At 42.1% G+C, this 17,961-nt stretch overlaps 1 protein-coding gene across 4 annotated transcripts in view; it reads left to right on the forward strand.

The window, feature by feature from the left end:
- Nucleotides 1-17,961, forward strand: part of ptprea (protein tyrosine phosphatase receptor type Ea) — a 48,598-nt gene that overhangs the window by 19,177 nt on the left and 11,460 nt on the right. For 2 of the 4 annotated variants that reach the window (XM_041066991.1, XM_041066992.1), the window contains 3 exons: nt 4,433-4,699; nt 16,722-16,796; nt 17,393-17,486. In XM_041066991.1, coding sequence (XP_040922925.1) covers nt 16,727-16,796; nt 17,393-17,486 — 164 coding nt within the window. In that variant the 5' untranslated portion in view covers nt 4,433-4,699; nt 16,722-16,726. Of the gene's footprint in view, nt 1-4,432; nt 4,700-16,721; nt 16,797-17,392; nt 17,487-17,676; nt 17,809-17,961 lie in introns of those variants that run through there. The other 2 variants (XM_041066993.1, XM_041066994.1) reach the window with 1 other exon arrangement.

A 17,961-nucleotide genomic window follows, 5' to 3' on the forward strand; every position in this document is an offset into this window, starting at 1 on the left:
AATGCCCGAGAAAAAATCAATCAAATGTATATATACTGTAATAGGTCTAATGTTTATCCTCTTAGTTTAACATGTTATCATGCAAATATTTTCAATTAGCACCAACCGACAGAGCAGCCAACCAACATGACAGATATTTCCCTCCTTAAAGCTTTAGTGTGTTGGAATATTTGGTCAGAACTCGCTCTGCTGTGTGTCTGCTGTCATAACAATACATAGGAAAAAAACAGAGCCTCACACTAAGCTCCAACGATGTTAACATACATGGAATATGAGGCTCACAACAGCTTATAAATATACATATATTTTTTGAAAACCATCTGGAAGTCATTGCACGTGGCCTGAGCAGCAGTTTTTCACTTATATTGTCGATGGATTTTGGAGGTTTCTTACTTTGCAGAGGCTTATTCCATCACTTCATTGATTATTGATCTGAGAGAGCCACAGGTGAGTATTAAATCAGAGTTCTCAATTAGCTGCCCACTAAATAAAAAACACTATTGATGTAGTCTGTCACATATACAGTCTGTCTGTAAATGATCTAGCCCTGCCTGGGCCTTTTAGGAAATTTCCAGATATTTGATTATAACAACGATTGCCAAGTTTAGAAGAGCTGCTATATGATATTATCACATTCACATCCTGCTTGCTTTGGCTGAGGGCCACTCACTCACTCCTGGATGCCAAGATACACCGGTGTGTTTGGAAGGGAGGTGGACAGGCAAGGGAGACTCGGATAACAAAAACACAGTCCTTGTTGCCGCCCGTCCTCCCGTTCTGGAACATTAAGTGCGATGTGTGGGGACAGCTCATCAGGGACATGGCTCTATTCACATGTGATCATAGAAGCGTAAAGTCCATACGCATGCATTTGCTTTCTGCATTGCCGTTTATTATAATTTCTGCCGTTGCAGTTTTCATCTAGGGGCTGATTTTGTCCCTTTCAGGTTTGCCTGTAAACACCATAAATCACAACAAGCCTTGCCATCTCGCTCACTTCTACATCTCAACATCACATTGACTTGGTGAGAGACTGTTGCTGCAGCTCTGTTCTAATTAAAGCCGTATTATAAAAAATTTAACGCTGCCTTTTTACTGTACATTCTATTATTTTCCATTACGCAGCATTTAAAAAACAGTCACATTTTCACATTCATTTTTCTTTATTGCCTCAGTATGAATGTCTAAGCAGCTCGTGAAAACAGAGAAAAGTCTAATTGCATACGGCCCCACATTGCATATTGCATGTCTGCAAATTGTGTTAGTAAAAGAGAATTTTGATTTATTTGAATAATTAGTAGAGGCCTGAGAAAGTAAAATGATCCAGTAATCTTTCCTTTTTTATAAAAAAAAAAATGTGGAAATGACAGAAAAATTTATTTTGTGCTTGACACATATATTTTGTCTGCTTTCCTATCCTGTAAATCATCTCACTGCCCCAGAAATTTATCTTGTGATGCCTGTTGGAGGTCCTGAACCCCTTTATGAAGGCACTGTGTTTCTTGAAGTGACACACAGCAGCAGGTCAGAGAGGACTTCTGTAAACACAGCGTTGTGCTGATGCTGGGGCCAGATAGCAACTCAGTGAGTGAAGCGACATCTCTCTCTCTCTCACTCTGGCTCTTTGTATGTGTGTGTGAGGGGGGTGTGGGTGTGTGGTTGTGTGTGTGTGTGTGTGTGTGTCTCTGGTAGCAGTTGTTCTGAAAGCTTATCTCTGTAAATGGGTTTGTGTTGGTGCGCTGAGATCTCAGTATGATGCCCTAATCTGATTGACCACAACCCTGAAGAGGTGAGTCAAAGAGCCAAATATGCGTATGCATGTACAAGGTGTGTGAGGTATCCATCTGTCTTTGAGCTGGCATTTGTCACCTTGGTACTATGTATTTCCAGCTGAGCTTACGGGCTAGTCAGGGAAATAACATCTGTGTGAGAGTTTTGGTGAAACTGTGTGTATACCTTACGCTTGCAGAAGTTCACATGCTGTACTTGGACAGTTCATTCGAACTTCAGATGAAGCACAGAGAGAGGTTATACTCACAAATGCAACGTCACTTCTAGGAAGTTGCAACACGGTTACAACACAGAGATGATTTGTCATTTCTGTGTTCTGTTCCTGTGAAAACACTTCAGCGTTGTTCTGTTTGAATACGAGGCGAAATTTCATCTCATGTTATAAATAATATAAATTTAAGGGCAGGCGTATTTTTTGCAGTAGATAGCAACTGTTAAGTGTGTGTGTGTGTGTCTGTGTTTATAAAGTTCTTTCTATAGTCACCTAACACCATTTTGGTTCCCAAGTCAAATACAGTTATTCTGAGTATATGAGTAATACTGAGATGTGCGTGGTTTTTATCACATGCCCTGTGGTAATCAGTATATGCCTGTGAGGAACTGATACAGTGATAGCTGTAGACAGTCACGAAGGACTGCCTTGTGCTGCTGTTTCCCTCAAACAAACTCTGAAGCAAACACAATAATTGTTCTATTTTAGGTGAGAGAAGGTAAGGGAAAATGTTTTCCTTCACCTTTAGAGCACATATACCTTATTTTTTCTCTCCTCCCACACCTAGTGCTAGTGTCCAGTACCCACTGGCTGGGTGGGACTGTCACTGCAACAACAGTTAGGAGTACTGCTGTGTGCTGTGAGAGGGGCATGTATGGTGACCCTTTTTAGATGGACTGCAGTTTGTTCCATAAATGTAAGTGATATAACTACATTACACACACATCTTATTCTGCATTCAGCAGCTTTCTTGTGTTGCTATGTTCTTTTCTGATGTTGTCAAGCATGGTGCTCTGCATTCGACTGCAATACAGAAAGGTTCTTCTATTATTCAGTAGTTTGCTTGATCTGATTTCACACTGTCGGACTTTGATCTTGAGATGATATATGATTTGAAATACTCCCTCACAGTGCTTTCCAAGAACCCCAGGTGTAAATCTAAAACTATTCGCAGTATTAACAAATGATCTTTTTGTGTGTATATATATATATATATATATGTATCTCCATCTTCATTCCACTCTATCCTGCCTTCTGAACAAGTGACTCTGTAGCTTGTGCCATTATTTGGCTGTCATGGAAATCCTCAAGCATGACACCTCATTTTCCAGGGTGTCATAGAGCAAATGTTGACTGCCTGTTTTCATTGAGCTCCAGTGGGAAAGGGGTGGAGATGGGGAGGGCTCTAGGAGATGTGTCCATTCATTTATCGTTACAGCCTGGAAAAGGAGAAACGGGCAGTGAGAACCCCACCTCCCTGCTGCTCGGCTAGACGAGAGCGTAGCTATGGCAACCAGCCAGCATGCTCCCTGCCCACTGTCGGGCGAAAAACCTTGTATCTCCAAAATGTCAAAGTTGTAAGAGCAGAGAAAAGAAGACTTTGTGAGTCTTGTGAATTTTTAGTTTTGGAAACATGTTTTCAAGAATTTAATCTGCCTGTGAAAGTGTTCACCCAGAATCCTTCAGTTACAGGAAGTACAGTAAAACTGTATGTACAAGGTTTCCATAGGAAAATGCTCCCTCCAGATTCTTTGGCTGCTCGGTGTTCCCAGGTAGATAAATTGTGCTCCTTGTCCTCTTTTTTTTCCTCACACCCCACTCCTCCCCCCATACCCTCCTTTCAGGCCTCCTCTGGGTAACAGCAGGGATTATATATTAGATGGCACCAACCTGCAATCTCCTCTACAGCTCATGCACAGCCAATGTACCAATATTTTCTCATACAAACAGGCTGAAATAGTAAAATTTAAAAAAGCATTTATTCTTTCATGGAACAATATAATTATGTTGGTAATTGAACAAAAATAGATTTAATGTAATTTAATGCCATCTGTAGATTTAGAAATCAGAGAAAACTTTTTTTAGTTTGTAAATGAGGTTAGGCTGGATGCAAAGTGACATGCACTATGAGTTAGTGTCGGCTGGATTTGGAAGACTAATTTGCATTGCCGGCACTTTATAAAATGTTAACCCAAAGAATGAACTGGTTGAACTCTGACTAATTTAAAAGTCTTTTCTTCACCATGGTTACATTTTGGGACCATCTGCGTATCACCCGAGGGCACCTTCTTAGGTTTTGTGCCATGGCCTTTCTTACGCCGAAGAGACAAATGTACATACTTTCTTGTGAATTTCTCTCAAAGCTAAATGGCATCATCATGTTTGAAGGGCAATCCACAGAGGACGTACTGTATATGCTGCTTCACAAAGCTCTAGGCTCTTCTTATTATTTCAGAGCCTCCTTCTTTGGGGAAGCTGCCGTCTATCTTAATTTAACTCTCGTCTTCTTGCTACATACTGTTCCAACTTTAGACAGGAACTACATCACACCTTCCCCATCCTCCAGCGTCTCCTCCTCATCTGTCTCTTTGCCTTTGTTGTGTTATTAATTGTCTAACATGCCGTCTGTCCTTCTCACTCTCTGTCAAGGTGGTGAGCAGCATCCCTTTAAGACTTACATCGCTACGATACAAAAATTGCGGTTGACTGCTGGAAGTGAAGTACTGAGACCCACAACCGCCGCCTGCATCGAGGGATCTTCTCTCCTCACCGGGCTGTGAGAGCAGACCTCATCCTCCCCACCTCCACCTTGTGTCAAAACGATGTCAACAATGTGACCACTGGACTTGGTCAGCACCATGTGACCTGCTGTTATGGACCTGAGAATCAGCATACATTGAATCAACACTCATCCAGGTAATTCATCTCACTGTGCCCTTCGTACATAACACTCTAAATGCATTCATTGTTTAGTACACTTGGGATTAGACTTAGGGATCTTTTTCAAAATTTCAGTGGAATTCGACTGTCTTTCATGTGCATGGCGCCGGTTGTTTTCTTTGTATATCGATAGTCTTCTTGTCACAAGTTCCCAGCGCATTTGTGGCACTTCCTCAATTTGAAGATTCACGGCTGCAGTTTATTGCTTGTGTTAGCTCTTTAAAAAGGACCAAGAAACAGGAAGTGTGACAGTGGTGTAAAACTGTAATAAGAACAGAAGACTCCACTATATAGTGTCAAGCTTTAAAAACAACATTAACTTGACCTTGCATGACTGTTTGGAACATAAAAAAATGTGATTTGTATTTGTACCTTAGACCTGTAGATGTGATTAGCGGTCTGCTCTGTAGTTTGTACTGATATTTGGATCCTGATTAAGACCTTGTGTGGATTAGTTGATTACATTTTATTGTCTTGCCCATAGAAAGGTGTTATATTTTCTCTCTTGACTTTTCTCTCGAGACTAAAGAGCCTTCTCCGTTCCCCTGATGCAACTACTTTTGCTGACTTTATAGAGGCATATTTTTCCAAGGCTTTTGCTCTTAAAAGAATATTGTGACATTGAAGTGGCCAGAATAATTAAGACTGCAGGCTTATCACTGGTGCGGAAATGAATTCAGACAAAGAGCAATGAGTGAGTATCACTTTCCTGTTATTACAACCTATGTTCGGTGGCTAATAGAAAAAAGTCATGTTTAGCGGCTCTGTAGCTGCAAAAGCCCCTCGACACCCATACTTTTGACTTTTCCTGTATTTATAAAGTCCCTTCATTGTTGCGCACTTCAAATATTTTAGTCACCACCAAGCTGTTTAAAGACTTGTGGAGGTGTGTGACCATGATAAAATGAGGACAAAGGGAACATACAGTAGATAGAAGAATGGAAAACAGCCCAAAAGTTTAAGACGGAAGGAAAGAGAAAGGAGAGGAGACTATTTGGATGTGTGTTTATGTTAAAATGTGTGGCTGAATCATTGTCAGTCCAGCTGCGTCTCTGTCTGCGTGTGCACCTATCTTATCCAGGGTTTTTGTCAGGAGTGTGTGGCAGTCTCGCTCCCATTTCCCCTCTGGAGCAGAGCGGTACAGGAAGGCTGGCTGGTTGGCTGGCTGCACAGGAAAGGAAACAGTCTCTATCTAACAGCAGATGGAGGACAGCATGTGCTTACACTGCAGAAACACACATACATACACAGAGACACGCACACATGGAGTCCTACGCACACAAAGAAACTATGTGCAAGTACAGTAGCTTTCATTAGGAGTGCGACCCAGATTGCACATCACGAATGTCAGCTGGGGAGAATCTGAAGTTTTCATGGAGTTCTAGTTGAATGTGGAAGATAGAGGACACTTCGGTATTTCAAATGAACTTTTAAAATGTTTTCATAATAGCAAGGACATTTCTTTCTTGCTGGAGTGTTGTTTTGCCCTCTTTTTTTTCCCTCAAAGCTTGTTTTTTTCTCCCTCATTGTATTTATATTTTACATAGTGCTGCAGTCCCCTGTAGCCCTTCAACCTTCAAATTTCTGTCCTGAAAAGCAGACTTGGGTCAAAAAGTATTTGCACACAAGATTTTTTGTTTGCACTTACACTGGAATGTTGGCAGCACTTTGTTCACTAACCTGCAAAAAGTATGATTATGTAAGGTATGAAAATGACTTTAAAACAATTTAGAAAATGTAAGTGAGCCCAATCTGTCATGTCTTTGTTGCTAAAACAGTCCAATATTATCCATTTAGCTCTGCAGTTTACTTTTCTTATCAGCTCACAGGTATAGATATTAGCAGAGCTGAGATTTTGACCCTTGTGTTACCTCTGTGGTTTGCAGGCCAAACACATTTGTCTGTTGGTGAGATTTAGTGATACCCAATGTGTCATCACCTTCTCCTCCTCCTCCTGCCCCCCTACCTGGTGTGTATGTCCATGATTTCTGATGCCCTGTCATGCCTCCATGACTCTGTCAAGACCTATTAGCAACAGAACAGGTCTCCCTCAGCATGGAGGCCTGTCTTGCAGAGCTTTTGGCAGCAGTCTGTGAAGACTGGATGTTGCTCTTCCTTTTTCCAAGAGGGCAGCGAGTTCTCCAAGAGGCCTTCGGCTTAAGCTTGTCAGTTGTTCTCCGTATGGTCTTTGTGTGCGTGTGTGTGTCCGTTCTCATTCTTGTGATAGGCCTGTTTAGGAGGGAGGACAATGAGGCCCACTATGGTGCTCAAGGCCCCACTGAATGACTCATATTCCTATAGTATTCAGGCGGAGCACAAACAACAAGGTTACACAATCTTAATCAACAAAGTGCTGCTCATAATGTGCTCTGCACGGGCCGCGATCCTGTGAAAGGATTGTAAAAATGTGTTAGGTTGGGCTTTGGGTTTGGTTAACATAATTACTGTGCTTCCACTTCCAGTTTCTCTGAGAAGTCAGGCTGCTGTTTGAATCAGCAATCAATGCACCGCCTTTGTGAATCTGGACTATGACATGAAAATACCAGTTGTTTTTGCCTTTCTACTCGTTTGTCAAACCTGTTGTTGCCAGGTGTGTGATAACAGAGCATAAAGTGGCTGTTATCCTGGAAAATGAAGTGTGATGGCGCGGTTTTGCTATGGCAACTGGAGCTGTGCAGCAGTAAAATCTTGCTTCCCATGCAGACAGTCTGGGGATATTTCAAGAACCAGAAGAAACAGTCCTCATATCCCCTTTTTCAAGACTCACAGGAGGGTTTTTATAGTCTGCGTCTGCACCGAGCAGACAGGTCTGCTCTATCTCTGCATAACAGCACAGTCAGTCTCTTCATCCTTGCAGCGTGGGCTGCTCACTCATCCCTTCTGGTCCCACAGAGTCAAGTGGCTTTAAAGGATATTTTGGGGGATAGATCTTGTCTGTCCCATGCAGGTCCCAAAGGAGTGTGGTTATCTTTCTCTGAAAATGGGGTTTCTACAAAAGACTACCCCCACCCCCTCTTTCTGGGTCCCTCTTTCTCTGGAGGATGGTTTTCTTCTGAGAACCAGGTCTGTTTAGCCCCTGTTCTTGCGTCAGCACTGATGTTAAATAAATCTAATGCCAGTAAAACTGGATTGTGGATTGTCATCATTACAGGCACGGACACTGCGCTTTATTTCATTCATTTGAGTCGAGTGGGTTTCTTTGTCCCGCAGGATTTCTCAATTGCCTGTTCCTTCTACGCTTGAATAATATGACATAAAAATGAGCCTTACATTCTCAGGGGAGACAGTCTGGTTGGTTGTAATACTCTAAAATCAGGATTCCAGACAGCTTCTGAGTCAGCTGTTATGATTCTGCATTGAATTACATTTTAATCTGTTTAATCCTTTTTTATTGATCGTAAAACTTTCTAAGAAGAACCTCTGACAAATTTATGGTCAGTTAAAGAGGTGATTTACCCATAATGTGACCACCAGTCATCATTTTATTTATTGTCTCAGATTTGTTCTGATGTGTAAGCTGAATTAAGGCAATTCCAGAGGCTTATAATCAGGAAGGATGTGGTTCTTGTATGGCTAACGCTGTATTTCTGCATTGATTCCTGGCAGTAAATTCACTTAAACTGCAAACTAAAAAGTAACCACAGTCTAAGCTTATGTCCATAGAATGAATATGTCACAAATTATATTAGCTTAGCCTAGCACGAAGACCGGAAGTCACAAAGCCACTGTGCCCTGTTTTTAAATATATGTAGCACATATCTACATGTGAAGAAACCACAACTTGTTTCTGAGATCAAACAAACTAGATAAAATGTGTTAATTATTCAGATTTTGAAGTTTAGAAAGTGGTTTATACGAATATTGCAAACACAAGAAGATGGTTTGTGTGTACAAACTCCAAATTGCAAAGAAAAAGAAAACTGAGTACAAACAGGGCAGCTTTTTAATTGACTGCAACTATACAGTAAAGGTAGGCTCCAGTTGTTTTGCTGTAACAGCCATTCAAAAACAAGTTTACAAACAGTAGAAGACTCTCCTTGCCTGAGTCAATCTGCTGGAATGCCTATTTTCTAAATCTCTAGAATTATAACTAACAGTTATAATTGACATGGCTCACTTTATATACACAAGTCTAAGAACTCATTAGTTTACCACTGTGTGCTATGCTATGCTTTTGTAGAGCAGTAAATTTCCCATATTTCACCATGCTGACAGGTTCCCGGTTTTAAACACAGTCCTTTCTTCTTCTTCTTCTTCTTTCTCTTTCTCCCTACATGTCTCTTACACTAGTACCTGTTCATAGCAGAGTGCTGGTAATCACAGAGTGCTGGGTGATAATGAGAAGTGTCACAACGCCAGTTTCATCATTTTCAGCCCAGCTGCCGCTCATTACAATGGCCATCGACGGCTCTGATTCCAGCCCATAATTGCTGTGCCTCTGAATAATTGAAAGAGGGGACAAGGTAAATCCCAGAGGTGTCAGGCTGGAAGAAAGATGGATGCTTCTGTGTTCAGTGCTGTCAGGTTGGGAGGTGTAAGGGTCCGGGATGACATGATGAGACCCTCTCTGGGAGATTGTCTCCCCACGCACACACACACACGTGTGTGTGTTGTGGATGATACACCACTAGCAGAATGATTTCTGGTGTGGTGGTCCTTAAACAGGCCCTGGCACATTTGTTTCCCATGGATCCCTGCTGTAGCATTTGTGGATTTGTGGGTATGCATTTGTCCCCATGTGTGTGTATTTCATGCCAAGCAGCCAGGCAGTGTAGCTTTGCATGCCAGTTGTTAGCAGATTTGGTGCAGAAACGTATGCATGCAGTGTGTTTGTGCAGACGTGTAAATCTGTGGATCAGAAATAATTAAAACACCTACTGGCTCCGTGGAAAAATATTAACTGTGACTGGGTGTGTGGGTGCGCGTGTGTGTGAGAGTGTGTGTGAGAGAGAGAGAGAGAGAGAAAGACACTTACACATACACAACTGTGTGAACACACAGACTAAATGACACTCAAACAAGGCGAGCAAGTGAAAGATCAGATGTGATGTTTACTAGTGCAAACCAGACTGGAGTAAATATTTACTACCAATTACGCTCTTGGTTTTCTTGCCTCACTAGAATGCGACGGCAGCCTTTAAATGCTATAAACTCCGAAGACAATAAGTTATAGGCAAAATGAGAGTGGCTCTCAAATGTTACAGTTATGGTTGGAATGTTTTTAAGAGGATTATCAATAATCGCTTCTCATCTAGCTCCATGTTATTTTTAACTAATATGCAGCAGCTAAAAGCTCTTATTTCCAGTGAGGACTACTACTAATGGCAGGGTTTTCAGGGTCAGACACAGTGGCCGCCATATCTCGGTCAACAGGATGTTATGGCCTGAATCTGGCAACTAACCACAGTTTTGTTTTATTTTTTTTCGTTCCTGGCAGTGGCTAATGTGGTTTTCCCTTTGTTCTTTTTCTACAGTAAATGTTTCTCTCCTACATGCAAACCAAACACTAGCATTCATAAGCACATATGCATTTTCTCACACATTCAGCTGAGATCTCCGTGGGAGATGCTACATTTGTTCCCACATAGGTGGAGGGCTGACACTGCAGAGCAGAGCCAGCAGGTCTCCAAGGTCATTACTACTGCCACAGCGTCTGGGCGCCCTGGGAAGGAAGCAGGAATTGATTAATGACAATGCTAGGAGCGCAGGAGGGGAGGAACCCAGGTTGGCAAGAAAGTAATGCTGCAGAGGTAGAGTTGTTACTGTAAATGCTGCTAAAGATAGAGCTAGTGCAAGATATTGCACAGTGTGACATGCTACTACAACAACCCCTGATAATAATAATAGGAGTCTTTATACATCTCAGTTGGATCTGCAATGAAGAGTATAAAGTTCCCATGGAAAGATTTTGAAATTCCAAGTGACACAGTTTATGAATTTGACAGATTTACCATAAAACTCTAATGAAATTGATGAAACTAGTCAAGTGGCAGTTTGTGGTTATAGTACAGATGGCCCTTGACAGTGGTGGGCAAGCTTGTTACATAACTCGTTAAAATAAGTTTGTTTGTTTTAACTTTCTGTTAAAGGTGCTAACAGCTCCAAAGCCTCCATGCCTACATGTTGCATCCACTGTCTTTAACACGGGTAGAAATGGGGAGACTTGGAGGTTTAACAGGAAACCAGCCTAGTGCCATTGACGTCATACTGATTAAACAGCGATTGTGAACAACCTCTCATGTCAGCCTCCAACTTCTAATTACCACTGAGAGATATCAACTTGCATTTTGTCACACAAAGAATGTTACTTTAACTTTTCATTTAATTTAGTGTTTTTTTTTTACTGTGTCCAGGTGTGTTTAACTTTATGCCCAAACACTCTGTACCCCACACTTTTTGCCAAATGCTGAAGGCTGAACTGATAACAGGTTTTCAGTGTGTCTGTATCCTGGGGTTTTTTTTTTTTCTTTTCTAAGGCATCTTGTTCAACATCCCACAGGTGCCACGTTGGTGGCCAGGTTACCATGGGAACACATTGTGAGGAACAGCAATATACAGGTTAAAACAAATCTGCATTTTTCATAGTGTACATTTTTAAAGATCTTAGAATGGATTGTAATCAGATATAATGAATAATGTGTCACAAGTAGTGAAAAATGACTTCTGTGGTTTCATTTTAAATATTAAAAATATATGCATGGACTACACTGTGATACCGTGTGACTGCAGATTATAGATGTTATCTGCAGAACAGAATCAGCAGGAATGGAGGGAGAAGTTTGGAAGGAGCAACACCGAACACCTTGTCCAACTAGGTTACATTGCATGGGAAGCGGTCACACAGCGGTCTGTGTAAGCAGATGGACACCCCAGCTTCGTTTCCTCAGTCAAGACTGTGAATGTAGTGCGCTGTCCTTTAAATAGCTAACCCAGCCCAGGTTTACACACTGCTGCTCCCCAAAGGCAGAGAGCACAGAGACAGAGATGCTGTGTTATGAGGACGACCTACTCAAATAGAATGTGTGAACTTGTTAAACTTCTCGCAGTGTTCTGGTCAAAACTGACAGATGTAAAACTTTATAGCGCGAGTATCGTTGTTTGTTAGAGGGTTTTATAACATCCTTTACATGAGATACGCAAAGCTGGGGGACCCAGAAAAGACAGATTAAAAAAAAAAGTCAAAATCAGTGTGCTAGAGGCTGAGGTATCTTGACCATAAAGTCCAAAAAGCAGGACATTTTGCAAAAACAATGGCTCTTACAATTCTCATATTGCAAATACAAGAATTGTAATTTACTGAGGTTTTGTACATTTGTGGTGATCTGTGTCAAATGTGACCAACCACAAGAAATACTTATAGGCCTCTATTACAGTGCAACAGAAAGACACACTGCCTCACACATCCTCCTCTTTTTGTACACCTCTCCATCACAGCAACCAAACATTACAAAAAAAAATTACACCTAGTAGCGTTGTTACAGAAACAAACATAGCATCCAACCACATTATGACGTGATATCACACAGATCACCTCTCTCATAGCATTGCTCTATAAATAAGGCTTCTTTATATTGCTCACTCGGGTCATTCTGCGGTGTTGTTGGCTTTTCTGTAATTTCTTGATACTTGTATAACGTTACTGATACACAGGTATTTGTTAGAAGCTAACATTGAGCAGCCACTTTATCTGTTTGGCCATATTTGTTATATTAAATGTCCCTGGCTATATTTAGTAGGAACAGAGTTGTTTTACGGATTTTGGAAAATATGAATTGATCTCATCATCTAATTCTAAAAACCGAACATATGATGTAATTTGTATCTGATAATAAATTAAAAACACTTAATTAGGTTGATCAGTTTAAAGGCAGAGGTAAGAGGTAAAAGATTGCAAACATGTTTCGAACACAGCAGTGAGAAAATGCACAGAAGGCTTCAGGTTACTGGTTGTTTTTCTTCTAATAAGCCATCGTGCAGATTTCAGTTATAAAAAACCTCGCGGCCTAAAGGGTAAACAGTCTGGCAGCTTTTTGCTCAGAGGACACAATGTACCTACTGCCTGCTCACCCTGTCACATCTCCCCTACACCCACTACCCACTTCCCAAATTCCCCAGCTGATGTATTTGAAGAGACAGAGAGACTCTGTGCCCAGAGAAACCATGTTCAGTGGAACTGACAGTGCTCTGTCTATGGGAAGACATGATGCCAGGGAACACTGCGTTTCCTGTCAGAGGCAAAGACAGCCAATTTCTCTGTCTTATCTTCTAATTGTAACAAGCTTGTCCTTTCTGATAGTTAGGTGTCTGGGGCTAATTAGTGAGACAATGGTGGAGAACTGCAGGGGTATCATTATGTCACTTCTAGGGTTTTTTTTTTTAACCCGGCCTGAAAGAATGACAGAGCAGGGAAGCACACCACAAGGAAAACACAAGTCCACAGAGAGGGATAGCTCATCCTCCAAAACAAAACACTGTCAGGGAAAAACATTTATCAGCCTCTTGGTTTGGGAATATAAACGATTCACCACGAGTCAGAATTCCCACAGTGCTTTCCTCATGTTTGGAGCGAGGATAAAGAAGCAAATCGAGGCCTTGTAGTGGCTTGCTTGTATTCTCTGTTGCCTGTCTGCGTAATGTGACATGATCGTATCCGTGCATGTACGTGTGTCTGCATTTTTGTTCGTGTGCTGTGAAGTATGCGGGTATTCAGAGGTGGCAGGTTGTAATCAGTGGAGACAGATCTGTGAGTCACAAAGTGCATACCAGGGGCTGGAGGTCTCTGTGAACACATAACAGTGGCTGCAGTGTTGTCATATGCAGTACTATATGTAGGCAGAAACAGGGTAATATGGCTGAAAACAGTTTCATACTATTATTACAAATCTATGCAAAGCAACATATTAAATAATCACATGTTTCATCACATGATGTTTAAAGTTGAAGTTACTATGTGCAGAATTCAAACAAGGTTGAGGTCCAACTGTGGACCACAACGCCCCCAGTTCACATCCAGCCAGGGATCTTTGTTGTTCATTTGCCACCCCTCTGATCCCTCATTTCATGTCATCTTTTAAAACACAGTGGTGGCTCTAATAATTTCCTCCTGTCCATATGGCTATTAAAAGAACCCTTCCTAATGTAACTCCCATGTAAAAGATCAGGGACAAAACCCACAGTCCTTTTTCAGTGAAAAACTGCTTTAGCAGTCAGAGTTAGACAAGTTACAGCCTTTTGGTTCAAACTTTCCTCACTTATTATTATTGTATGTATATAACTGACTGATATATGTAGTGAAGTTTCTCTGAGAACGATGAAGTTGAGAATGATTCTCATTCTCTCCATTAGTTGTATTCAAGGGTGTTTGAGCTCAGATCTATTCTGCCGTCTAGGACACTGAACCACCATGAGACAACTAACTCTATGCCTCGGTAACTCGGGACACACACACCACTGAAATAACTGGCTGGCCAGGACAATACCCTTCCCCAAGGCTACTTGCAAATGTCTCCTATCGGAAAATAAGGACGCCTCGGAACTTCCCCGGAGCTGACATCTCCCATGACCTATTTTCATTATGGCTGATGGTTGGTGACTAGCCACGGAGTGCTAAATGGAGAAAGGACAATACACAGATGAGAACCCACACAATGTGATGATAGCTGTTTGCCCAGAGTCTGACCCTTGCAAAACGGTGACGAACTCTAATGGTCTAATTTAAGACTTGTGGTCTTGGTTGGTTTATGCTGAGTGAGGAGAAATAGAGAAAAAGAGATTGGATACACAGAGAAATAGGAAGCAGTGTTATTTATAGTTATGCGAGGGTCATTTCCCCACAAAGATGGGAGAAAGGAAGTTGGTGATCTCCTCGGAGATGCTGAAGAGGTCAGGCTGGAGACCACAACAGGGACAAGATGGGAAAAGCTGCAGAGTACGTGATGATCAAGCTGCAGCCCTCTAAGGAGCATTTGAGCAGGGGTTGGAGGCTAAATCGCGACAGGGTGACATGTCCAGTGGGGATGGAGGGGTGGGAGATCGAGCTAGGAACTGGGGGAAGCAGCAACACTTTACCACAAGGTACAGCCGTAGGGCAAGCTATCAGCACTCTGCTGGGTGTCCCTGGTGTGCCGTTGCGCACACAAACAAACAAACAGACAAAGCATACATAAAATTCAATGCAGCTTGTGTAGTGGAAAGTCCCAAATGGCACCATGGGTGTATTTCCACACCACAACAACCTCAAGTCTTGTACACAGAGTCCTACTCTAACACAACTCAATATCCTCCCCCTCACCCAAGCTTGTGACATTTGCAGAGAGAGCCTTAAATAGGGGGGAATATAGAGGGAGGAGAGCTGGATAAAGAGGGGAGCGCTCTTCCTCTCCTCTCTTCTCTCATTAGAATTCTCTCATCAGTCTTCCCCCATGGAGCGGTGGCTTGACATGTCAGGGTTTATTAATCGCTCCAGGAAATATTATTGACCTGGACCTTCTGCTCCCTCTCCCTGCTGCAGTCAGTGTCTCTGCTCTGCTGCCTCCACATTCCTCCGGTGTCCTGCCTGGACACATTACAGGACACTGCGGCACAGCGTGGAGGCTTCAACAGTGTCTTCATTGACTATGCACTTGGCCTAGGTTTTCTTTTCGCTGCAGCTGCAAAGCACCACACACACACACACACACACACCTGCAGCCTTGAGGAGACAAAGCACACTCTGCTTCATTACGGGGTGAGAGCAGCTCCGTGCAGGCACGCTTTGCTGAGATTCCAACTTTTAGAGTGCTTTGGTGAAAATGAAAAAAAAAAAAAAAACACCTTTAAGACTGCAAACATCTCAAGGCTTATTGGTTTTCAAATGTCACCAGTAGCTTGAAAAAGAATAGAGATGCTTGAAACAGAGAGGTGTGAGGCCCATTTTGAATGCTTGAACACATGAATCGATCAGAGATACTCGTTTATCCTCCTCCCCCTGCAGCCTTCTATACGGAGAAAAGCAGGGGATGATCAGAGTCACTCAGCTGAGACTCCTGTTGGCAGAGGCTTTGGACAGAGCTCATATTTGTGTGGGTGTTGGTGTGTGAACAAGTGTTTGTGTTGGGGTGATGTTATCAAAGAGGAGAGGGTAGAAGTGGCAAAGAGCAGGATGTGAGGGTGTAGGTGTTAAGCCTCTTGCTGCTTGACTCTAGATTTCACTCTCCATGATCTGATACATCCAGTTTAGCACGGCTTAAGCACTGGTTCGTGGGTCAGTGTCCGCTGATATCCAGGCCTTTAGCTGGCACGCATGTTTTATGTCTGACTGTGTGTGTTGTGATTTCTAGCATATAGCACGCTAAGACCCTACACACGCTATATCCTGGAAGTCACACATTTCACTATGGCATTGCCATGGAAACAGCTGTTATCAGCTCAAAGTGGCATTTACTCAAGTTCCCTACCCACAATCTGATAAAACACAGATTAAAGTATGAGCATAGGCTTTATGAGGGTGTTTTGGAGCATTGCATTGAGTTGGGATTGTTGAAATAATTATGTTTGTGAACACACATGTACCAATAGCCCAAACCACATATGAAATCTCTTTTGGTTTGATACAAATTGAAATTAGAAATTTAAAGATGTATTTTCCCAGCTGTGGATGTTATTATTTTTTTTTCTCAATGGGTTTGATGAGGAAGCTATGTTAGTTGATTTATTTTTCAAAGATAAGAGTATTGTGCCCCCATGTGGACATGTCAGGCATTGCACTATGGGCTTTCTGACAGGACTAATGAATGACCAGGATATGAGTGTGTTGTTCCATTGTGTCCATGAACTTTGCACCGATGAGCACATTCCTGAAAGCAAAGTCATGAATAAAGTAATATGCCTCAGATCTGTCAATAGCTTTTGTATTCCCTGAATGGTGATATTATCCTGCAGCCATGTTCTCATGAATCTTGACTTTGCAGACATGTCTGGCGCTAAATTTAATATCCGTCTTCATTTTGTTTTTCTGCAGTCACAATGGTCCCACTTCTGTTTTTGGTGGAAACCACAACAACATCCAATTCCACCAGCGATAGCAAGGCACAAGGTAAGAAGAATAACAAGGGCAGTGCACCTCGACATGTGAGACTGAATAACACTGAACAATTTGCGATAGCAAGAAAATTTCTGCCAACTGCAGTCATCACTTTTCCCTAAGATATGATTATTATGTATGTTCTGCTGTGCATGCATCTGCTTGATAATAGCCTTCTCTACAGCCTTGTTATTACCGGATCACAATGAACTTCTGCAGCCCTGGACAGTAATTTACGGCTTATTGTGTGTCTTTATAAACACAGCTAATAGCTGGCTGTGTGGCTGTGACTCTTGGCTGAGTCTCCATTCTTAGAGCCTCTCATTTTCTGTTAGACATACTGACAGGACAAAATGGGCTGATACTTATCTCTGTAGACAAAATACAGCTGAAGCCAGTTATTAAATCAGTCCTGTGGCCAGAAGAGAACATAGAAATTGTGTTGCTGTGCCAAGTATTGATTTAGTTTTGTCACCTTATGCGATACAGACATGGTTCAAACCCATGAATGTAGATAAGCATTTGCACATACAACTAAATGCCCCCCTTCCTGCTTCTTTGTTGACGTTGCTCCCTGACCCTCGCCACTGCCTCTCCTTCTTCCTCAGAAAACAAAATCCCCAGCCAGCACATCGTCCTCGCCGTGCTGGTCCTGTCCCTGGTGCTGCTCATCATCGCACTGCTAGTCTGGTACTTCCTCAGGTAAAACTTCCCACCCTGCAAGGACTCACCCGCTTCACCTCACCCTCTTCCTTGCCCTCACTGACTGGCTGTGAGCCATACTTGGAGGCAGAGCTCAGGGTGACAAACACTTCCTCCTTTAGTCACTGAGGCGGAGCCCAGTGAGGAAGTGCTTCTAGCTGACTCCCTTTCATGCTTAGTAAGAAGAGAACAGGCTGTGACAGTGGACGTAGACAAGCAACAGAGAAGAGTGAAGAACAGATTCTGAACTACATTCGGACTAAAGTGCTGTCTTTCTAAGACATCAGCTAATGAGAAAGAATAGCTTCTCAAGCTTCAGATGGTAGGATGCATAGAATTTGTTCATTTTTACTTTGATCATTTCAGAGATATTGTTTACCTGCAATTTAAAACAAAAACAGTTATATTACCAGGACATCATTGAATTTCTTGATCTTACATTTTGTGGTACTGGGTTTTTTGTTTGTTTGTTTTT

The sequence above is a fragment of the Toxotes jaculatrix genome, chromosome 21 (genome assembly GCF_017976425.1).
Source record: "Toxotes jaculatrix isolate fToxJac2 chromosome 21, fToxJac2.pri, whole genome shotgun sequence".
Classification (NCBI taxonomy): Eukaryota; Metazoa; Chordata; class Actinopteri; family Toxotidae; genus Toxotes; species Toxotes jaculatrix.